The sequence below is a fragment of the Triticum aestivum genome, chromosome 5A, assembly GCF_018294505.1.
Source record: "Triticum aestivum cultivar Chinese Spring chromosome 5A, IWGSC CS RefSeq v2.1, whole genome shotgun sequence".
In the NCBI taxonomy this organism is placed as follows: Eukaryota; Viridiplantae; Streptophyta; class Magnoliopsida; order Poales; family Poaceae; genus Triticum; species Triticum aestivum.
In genome coordinates this window covers 636,114,985-636,124,954 of record NC_057806.1, presented here as the reverse complement: position 1 = coordinate 636,124,954, position 9,970 = coordinate 636,114,985, and the positions used below count along the sequence as shown (strand labels likewise).

At 45.5% G+C, this 9,970-nt stretch overlaps 1 protein-coding gene across 1 annotated transcript; it reads left to right on the top strand.

Moving 5' to 3' along the window:
• Nucleotides 1–489: 489 nt before the first annotated feature.
• Nucleotides 490–1,802, top strand: LOC123108103 (two-component response regulator ORR42-like). The gene is made up of 3 exons (XM_044529956.1): nucleotides 490–560; nucleotides 1,096–1,317; nucleotides 1,443–1,802. The coding sequence occupies exons 2-3, from the start codon at nucleotides 1,102–1,104 to the stop codon at nucleotides 1,629–1,631; spliced, it is 405 nt and encodes a 134-aa protein (XP_044385891.1). The 5' UTR covers nucleotides 490–560; nucleotides 1,096–1,101; the 3' UTR covers nucleotides 1,632–1,802.
• Nucleotides 1,803–9,970: the final 8,168 nt, after the last annotated feature.

The window sequence follows — 9,970 nt, the reverse complement described above, 5'->3', positions numbered from 1 at the left end:
GTTTAATATTGTTTCTGCATAATTCATAGGAGAAAGGTGAGGATCTCTTTAGATTTCCTAATATTCTGTGATATATTGTTTTTTAACATGATACTATAAAGCATTTCCTTGCATTTATGCAATATATTTGAATATATGAACATTTATAACGCATCATATCCCACCTACCCACCACTGATCGACACTCTCCCCTGATCCTCTATGTCGCCAATGTTCTTCTTCATATCCACCCTCCATCACTTCTCTCGTGCTACCCAACATGCCCCTCTATCAATATAGAAGCGGGAAATCTTGCATATCTGGAAAGATGGATCATTATTTAATAAAATCTCCCAATATTGGTTTGCCATATTTATTTGAGTGGAGAGCGGTGCGGATTTTTGCATCGTGAAGGCGATGGAGAATGGCTGGCCATGAGCTGCATCTTCCCTTCGGCCCTCTATATATAACACAACATAATCAGGGTACAAAGCACACCATCACCAAGCAGTCAAGCAGCAAGAGCGGGAAGATCTCCATTCTCTTCCTCCTGGACCTCCTCGTCCTCCATCTCCTCCATTGTAAGTTCTAGCCTTAGCCTTCATATCCCTACTCCATCCTTTGTTTATCAATCTTTTTTCAGCATCCACCCTTTATAGTTTTTGTATCCATGTATTATATACATGAGTTTACAAGAGGTGAGGTTATATATGTGTAGGGTGTAAGTAGTTCATTTGATCTATATAGTACGCTTGTGTTGACATCCATGTTTATGCCTCTATACATACATGTTGCCATTTTTTATGGTTTATTTTCTATGTTGATGTTATTTGGATGCGTCTATTTTTTGGAGCTACATGATTTCATAAATGGAAAACATGCAAAATTAATCATGCATATAACAATCATCAATCTATAGTATGGAAAGTACCATATTTCTTCTATTACTTATTGATCATGTTTTGGGAATTCTATATTAGTGAAACTATGATGTCACTAATTAATATTACATTTTTCTATTGACTCTTTTCAAGAATAACAATCTCCTTGCGTGTATTTGGCATGAGTGTGTAAGGGAATAACTAATTTCTTTATTCTATTTTCAAATTCATTTAGTTGATCATGGCATCCAAGGCCCAAGGGTCCTCCTCTGTGAAGGCACTGGTTGTTGAGGACAACACAGTTCAAAGGATGGTCCTCTCGCAGAAGTTACACAATTTTCAATGTGAGATTACTCTCGCCGTGAATGGAAAAGAAGCAGTTGACCTATTCCTTGAGGGCAAGAAGTTTGACATTATTTTTTGCGATAAGGACATGCCCATCATGACTGGTCCTGAGGTGCTTAGCTTCCTCTTTGGATTTTCAATGTATTTACAATTTTTAGAAATGTATTGATTTGAACATAAGTCCTTGATTTAAGTTTGCAAATAAACTAAAAATTCTCTTGTTGTGTTGCTTAATAGGCAGTTGTAAAGATCCGTGCTATGGGGGAAACTGATGTGAAGATTGTTGGGATGTCAGCTGATGATGATGCCATGGAGGTGTTCATAAGTGCTGGTGCTGATATTTTTGTGCCCAAGCCTTTCAAGGTTCAGGATCTCGAGTCTATAATTAAGGAAGTCATCAACAAGAAGAAGAACACCATGGTCTAGCACATTCGAACTTCCTTGAGCGATGGACGAAATATTTTTCTGCTTATGGAGCTATGTTTTCTTATGTATGCATTGTTGTGTTGTTTACTTTCATTGTGTTGTTTAATTTCTAAAGATTAATGTTTAAGTTCGTTCGTTCTAAGCAAGAAGAACATGAGACTCTATCCTTCATTCCATGGCATTGATATATTGCTTGATCGGCACCAATATAAATATGGCGCAATGTAATAAATAGCATGCATATTTGTCCATTGTCACTTTTACAAACAATACCAGAAAGAAATAGTTACATAATTTATTTGTCAACTTTAATCGAGGGTATGTTTTGCATAATTTGTCAGGGAGAGGCTCGGAGGTACTTGAGATTATTTTAACATTTTGCGATACATTGATTTTTAACACAATACTCTGAAGTATGTCCTTGCGTTTATAAAACTCCTTAAATAATTTTGTAATATATTTTCATTTCTAAATATTTATAAACCTACTTATCCCTCCCTCCTGCCCTGAGCGCCTCTCTCACATGATCCACTACATCATCAGTGCTCTTCGTCCCATCAGCCTTCCCTAATCCTACATCCATTCTATTGTGCTATCCAACGCATCCCTTTGTCGTCGCATAAGTCACCGATATGGCTTTCCAAAGATGTGCATAATTAATGTATATATATATATATATAATCTCCCAATTTCATTTGCCATATTTATGTGAGCAAAGAGTGGAGGTTTTTTGCATGGTGAAGGAAGTGCAAATTGGCTGGCCATGGGATATGCCTCCCCTTTGCCCATGTATAAGTACCATGGCATACTCAGGGTACAAGGCACGCTACCACCAAATAGTGAAGTGGCAAATGAGGAAAGAGATCCATTCTACTCCACCAGCTCCATTATAAGCTCTTGCTTCAGCCCACATATCCCTATTTCATCCTTTGTTTTTGTACCTTGTTTTATCATCTAACCTGTAATAGTTTTTGTATCCATGTTTTACAAACACGAGTTCATAAGAGGTGATGGTATTTGTGTGTAGAGTGGAATAGTTCATTTTGATATATATATATATATATATAGTACATTTGTTTGGCATCCATGTTTATGCCTCTATGTATACAAGTTTAAGGAATGTATAATGCAAGGGAAACATGGAGAGGCGGTGGAGGGGTGCCTCTGGGGTCCATGTGGCCTTGGTCGCGCCCCTGGTTGTGAGTTGGGAGCACAAGGGGCCCATGGGCACCACGTTCTACCCCTCCGCTTCTTGGGACCTTCTAGAATTGAAAATAAGTAACTTACTTTTTTCTCAATTTTCTTGACACCGAAAAATTACTCTCCTAGAAAGTGCAAAAACAAGAGAATTCAAAAAAATGGTGTTCCTCGCTATCAACTTCGACCTCCCGAATCTCGTTGTAGTAGTCTGTCATCTTCGCCTATGCCATCGTCAGGCATGCACCGGTATTCACGCAAAAAAACATGTCCCCGAGGCAAAAATATAGGAGGATTGAAAGTATGTCTAGAGGGGGTGATTAGACTACTTAACCAAATAAAAACCTAAACTTTTTCCCAACTTTAGTTGTGGGCAGATTTTAGCAATTAACACAAGTCAAGCAATCAACCTACACATGCAATTCTAAGAATGTAGCAGAGGAAAGTAAAACATTGCATATGAAGGTAAAGGGAAGGGTTTGGAGAAGGTAAACCCAATGGAGACACGAAGATTTTTGGTGTGGTTCCGATAGGTGGTGCTATCGTACGTCCATGTTGATGGAGACTTCAACCCACAGAGGGTAACGGCTGTGCGAGTCCACGGAGGGCTCCACCCACGGAGGGTCCACAAAGAAGCAACCTTGTCTATCCCACCATGGCATCGCCCATGAATGACCTTCTGATGACCCACAAGTATAGGGGATCTATCATAGTCCTTTTGATAAGTAAGAGTGGCAAATCCAACGAGGAGCAGAAGGAAATGACAAGCGGTTTTTAGTAAGGTATTCTCTGCAAGCACGGAAATTATCGATAACAAATAGTTTTGTGATAAGGTAATTCGTAAGGGGTAACAAGTAACAAAAGTAAAAAAGGTGCAGCAAGGTGGCCCAATCCTTTTTGTAGCAAAGGGCAAGCCTGGACAAACTCTTATATAAAGGAAAGCGCTCCCGAGGACACATGAGAATTATCGTCAAGCTAGTTTTCATCATGCTCATATGATTCACGTTCGTTACTTTGATAATTTGATATGTGTGTGGACCGGTACTTGGGTACTGCCCTTCCTTGGACAAGCATCCCACTTATGATTAACCCCCCTCACAAGCATCCGCAACTACGAAAGAAGAATTAAGGTAAACCTAACCATAGCATGAAACATATGGATCCAAATGAGCCCCTTACGAAGCAACACATAAACTAGGGTTTAAGCTTCTGTCACTTTAGCAACCCATCATCTACTTATTACTTCCCAATGCCTTCCCCTAGGCCCAAGCAATGGTGAAGTTTCATGTAGTCGATGTTCACATAACACCACTAGAGGAAAGACAACATACATCTCAACAAAATATCGAACGAATACCAAATTCACATGAGTACTTATAGCAAGACTTCTCCCCTTTCCTCAGGAACAAACGTAACTACTCACAATCATATTCATGTTCATAATCAGAGGGGTATTAATATGCATAAAGGATCTGAACATATAATCTTCCACCGAATAAACCAACTAGCATCAACTACAAGGAGTAATCAACACTACTAGCAACCCACAAGTACCAATCTGAGGTTTTGAGACAAAGATCGGATACCAGAGATGAACTATGGTTTGAGATGAGATGGTGCTGATGAAGATGTTGATGGATATTGACCCCCTCCCATTGAGAGGATCGATGGTGATGACAATGGTGGTGATTTCCCCCTCCCAGAGGTATGTTTTCCCGGCAGAACAGCTCCGCCGGAGCCCTAGATTGGTTCTGCCAAGGTTCCACCTCGAGACGGTGGCGCTTCGTCAAACAACTTCCTTCTTATTTTTTTAGGTCAAAACACACCTTATGCCAGAAGATGGGAATCGAGGGGCTTCCAAGTGGCCCACGAGGCAGGGGGCGCGCCCAGGGGGGTAGTGCGCACCCTCCACCCTCGTGGACGGTGGGTGGCCCCCCTCTGGTGCTTCCTTCACCCAATATTTTTTATATATTCAAAAACTGACTTTTGTGGAGTTTCAGGACTTTTGGAGTTGTGCAGAATAGGTCTCTAATATTTGCTCCTTTTCCAGCCCAGAATTCCAGCTGCCGGCATTCTCCCCTCTTCATGTAAACCTTCTAAAATAAGAGAGAAAAGGCATGTGTATTGTGACATAATGTGTAATAACAAACCATAATGCAATAAATATCGATATAAAAGCATGATTCAAAATGGACATATCACCTTCCTCACTCGGGTAGATCTTCATGAAGTAGGCGATCTCCTTGCCCTTACAAACTTCTTGGTTCAACACCACATCTTCGCGGAGGCTCCCAAGCGACACCTAACCAATCTAGGAGACACCACTCTCCAAAAGGTAATAGATTGTGTGTTGATGATGAACTCCTTGCTCTTGTGCTTCAAATGATAGTCTCCCCAACACTCAACTCTCTCACACACATAGATTTGGATATGGTGGAAAGATGATTTGAGTGGAAAGCAACTTGGGGAAGGTTAGAAATCAAGATTCTTGTGGTAGGATTGGAATATCTTGATCCCAACACAGGAGTAGGTGGTTCTATCTCAAAAAATGTATGGTGGAAGTGTAGGCACGTTCTGATGGCTCTCTCACATATGCAGAAGGGGTGGGGGTGTATATATAGCCTCCACACAAAATCTAACCATTAAACACATTTGACCCATCTCGGTGAGATTGAATTATTAAACTCGGTGGCACCGATTAGTTCAAAAATGTGAACATTAGGAATCACGATGGGACCAAAGTGAAGCAATAAGACAATAGAGAATATGTCAAGCCAACTTGGTGAGACTGAGGGAGTCCTGGATTAGGGGGTGTTCGGGTAGCCGGACTATACCTTCACCGGACTCCTGGACTATGAAGATACAAGATTGAAGACTTCGTCCCGTGTCCGGATGGGACTTTCCTTGGCGTGGAAGGCAAGCTTGGTGATGCATATATTCAAGATCTCCTACCATTGTAACCGACTTTATGTAACCCTAACCCTATCTGGTGTCTATATAAACCGGAGGGTTGTAGTCCATAGGCAATCAACTCCATACACAACAATCATACCATAGGCTAGCTTCTAGGGTTTAGCCTCCTTGATCTCATGGTAGATCTACTCTTGTACTACCCATATCATCAATATTAATCAAGCAGGAGTAGGGTATTACCTCCATCGAGAGGGCCCGAACCTGGGTAAAAAACATCGTGTCCCTTGTCTCCCGTTACCATCCCGCCTTGACGCACAGTTCAGGACCCCTACCCGAGATCCGCCGGTTTTGACACCGACATTGGTGCTTTCATTGAGAGTTCCTCTGTGTCATCGCCTTTAGGCCCGATGGCTTCTTTGATCATCAACAACGATACATTTCAAGGTGAAACTTTTCTCCTCGGACAGATCTTCGTCTTCGTCGGCTTCGCTCTACGGGCTAATTCACTCGGCCACCTGGAGCGGATCGAAAGCTACGCCCCTGGCCATTAGGTCAGGTTTGGAAGCCTAAACTACATGGCTGACATCCACGGGGACTGGATCTTCGACGGATTCGAGCCACAGCCAAGCGTGCCGCACTGTCTCGATGGGCATGATATAGCTCTGCCGCCGAACAGCGCCTTGGAGGCCGCATACTACGCTGATCGAGGATCAGCGGTTGGACGCTGCCTCAGGGGTTGCGATCTCAGAGGCGATCGAGCCGAACTCCAGCCTCGCACTCTGCACAACCCGTGACTCCGAGGAGCCGGATTCCACTCCGAATTCCGAGCCCCCTGCGCCCCTGCTGATCAAATCTGATTGGGCACTGATAGCGGAGTTCACCGCCACAGACATCTTTCAGCATTCGCCTTTTGGCGACATCCTAAATTCTCTTAAGTCTCTCTCTTTATCAGGAGAGCCCTGGCCGGACTACGGTCAGCGAGGGTGGAATACGGACAATGAGGAAATTCAAAGCCCACCCACCACCCACTTTGTAGCCACTGTCGACGATTTAACCGACATGATTGACTTCAGCTCTGAAGACATCGACGGCATGGACGACGATGTAGGAGACGAATAGGAACTAGCACCTGTAGGGCGCTGGAAGGCCACCTCGTCATATGACATATATATGGTGGACACTCCAAAAGATGGAGATGGCGATGGAACAGTGGGGGATGACGCCCCCAAGAAACAGCCAAAGCACCGGCGTCAGTGGCGCCGCTCTAAATCCCGCCAAAGAAAAAACGGTGATTCTGGCACGGGAGATAATACTACCCCGGATAGCACCGAAGAACACCCACCTTAGCAAGATTCGGCACAGGAAGATGGAGAAGCCAACCCTCATGAGAGAGCGGCAGACCGAGAGGTCGAGGATGATAACTATACGCCTCCCTCCGAAGACGAGGCAAGCCTCGATGAAGATGAATTCATCATACCATCAGACCCCGCCGAACAAGAGCGTTTTAAACGCAGGCTTTTAGCCACGGCAAGCAGCCTCAAGAAAAAGCAGCAACAACTTAAAGCTGCCCAAGATTTGCTGGCTGACAGATGGACTGAAGTCCTTACGGCCGAAGAGTATGAACTCGAACGCCCCTCCAAGAGTTACCCGAAGCGCAGGCCGCTACCCCGATCAGAGGAGGAAGCACCTACATCACCAGCGCATGACATGGCAAACCGGCCACCTCGCGGCTGCGATAGAGAGGCCTCTCGGCCCTCCACCCAATCCATGCCCCAACGCCGCTCAACTAAGGCACGGGAAAATGCGCCCAACCTGCGAGACATACTGGAGGATAAGGCAAGACAAACAAGATTGATCTACGGATCGCGTAGGCGCCCTACAACATGTGACAATGATCTTCACTCCGAATACAACAAATCCGGCCGGGCCGAACACAACAGACATAGCTCTTCCGAGCTACGTCGTGATATAGCCCAGTACAGAGATGCCGCACACCCGCTATGCTTCACGAATGAAGTAATGGATCATAAAATCCCAGAGGTTTCAAACCTGTAAACATCGAATCATGTGATGGCACAACAGATCCGGCGGTATGGATCAAGGACTATCTCCTTCACATCCACATGGCACGCGGCGATGATCTACACGCCATCAAATACCTCCCGCTCAAACTTAAAGGACCGGCCTGGCATTGGCTTAACAGCTTGCCAGCAGACTCAATCGGCTCTTGGGAGGACCTGGAAGCCGCATTCCTCGACAACTTCCAGGGCACTTACGTGCGACTGCCGGATGCCGACGACTTAAGCCACATAATTCAGCAGCCAGAAGAATCGGCCAGACAATTCTAGACACGGTTCCTAACAAAGAAAAGCCAGATAGTCGACTGTCCGGACGCAGAGGCCCTAGCAGCCTTCAAGCATAACATCCGCGACGAGTGGCTTGCCCGGCGCCTGGGAGAGGAAAAGCCGAAATCCATGGCAGCCCTCACGACACTCATGACCCGCTTTTGCGCGGGAGAAGACAGCTGGCTAGCTCGCAGTAACAACTTATCAAAGAACCCTGGTAATTCAGATACCAAGGACAAAAGTGGCAGGACACGTCGGAATAAGCAAAAACACCGCGTTAACAGCGGCAGCAATGAAGACACGGCAGGCAATGCCGGATTCAAAGGCTATAAATCTGGTCAGCGGAAAAAGCCATTCAAAAAGAATACTCAGGGCCCGTCCAGTTTGGACCGAATACTCGATCGCTTGTGCTAGATACATGGCGCCCCCAAAAGGCCAGCCAATCACACTAACAGGGATTGTTGGGTGTTCAAGCAGGCAGGCAAGTTAAGGGCCGAAAACAGAGACAAGGGGCTACACAGCGATGACGAGGAGCCCAAGCCGCCGAACAACAATGGACAGAAAGGCTTTCCCCCACAAGTGCGGACGGTGAACATGATATACGCAACCCACATTCCCAAGTGGGAGCGGAAGCGTGCGCTACGGGACGTGTACGCGATAGAGCCAGTCGCCCCAAAGTTCAACCCATGGTCCTCCTGCCTGATCACTTTTGATCAAAGGGACCATCCCACTAGCATCCGTCATTGCGGCTTCGCCGCATTGGTTCTCGACCCAATCATCGAAGGATTTCATCTCACAAGAGTCGTCATGGACGGCGGCAGTAGCCTGAACCTGCTTTGTCAGGATACAATGCGGAAAATGGGCATAGATCCCTCAAGGATTAAGCCCACAAGAACGACCTTTAAAGGCATTATACCAGGTGTAGAAGCCAACTGTACAGGCTCAGTGACACTTGACGTGGTCTTCGGATCCCCGGACAATTTCTGAAGCGAAGAGTTAATCTTTGATATGGTCCCGTTTCGTAGTGGCTATCACGCCCTGCTCGGACGAACCGCATTCGCAAAATTCAATGCGGTGCCGCACTATGCATACCTCAAGCTCAAGATGCCAGGCCCTCGGGGAGTAATTACGGTCAACGGAAACACCGAACGCTCCCTCCGTATGGAGGAGCATACGGCGGCTCTCGCATCAGAGGTACAAAGTAGCCTTCTCAGGCAATTCTCTAGTCCGGCCATTAAAAAGCCAGACACTGCCAAGCGCGCCCGGAGTAACCCATAGCAGGACCGCCTGGCATACTCTGAGCAAGCGTAGCAATGCGGCCCCAACCCCAGCTTTCACGACATAGCGAAACCAGTACCTCGCGTACATAACTACGCCCTTGAAATACCATGGGCACAGGGGAAGGGGCACAATAACGGCACGCCCAAAATACGGCTTAAAACGTACTAGGGGCCGCCGGATTCCTTTTTTAATTTTTTCTTACTTTCAGGACTCCATACTTCGAACGACCTGTTCGACAATTCGACTGCCGCACAAACGATGCAAGATCCAAGGAGGCAGACAAGCCATGCCGCATTATGGAACTCCCAGGTGGTCTCTGTTATGAGCGCTATACCTGTTTTAAATACAATTCCGCGGCCTGCCCCTGGTCAGGACATACTGAATAGTCCAATATCTTTTGCTTAGCGCACTATTTGTATTGTTCAGCTTTGATAAATAGCCTCTCTATAAACAATGCTTAGCTTTTTGTCTATTTTTTGCAGTACTCTCTTTTATATATGTTCATTAATGACATGTTGCACCCGTACACTGTGGTACGGCAAGTACGCCAGGGGCTTTAGTACCCTTTAATGTGGTGTGAGAAGTCCATACACTTTCACAAGT

Excerpts from the sequence above, each read along its gene's own strand:
- LOC123108103 (XM_044529956.1), top strand. The coding sequence starts at position 1,102 with ATGGCATCCAAGGCCCAAGGGTCCTCCTCTGTGAAGGCACTGGTTGTT. Across the intron at positions 1,318-1,442 it reads CCATCATGACTGGTCCTGAG|GCAGTTGTAAAGATCCGTGC; the intron begins GTGCTTAGCTTC and ends GTTGCTTAATAG.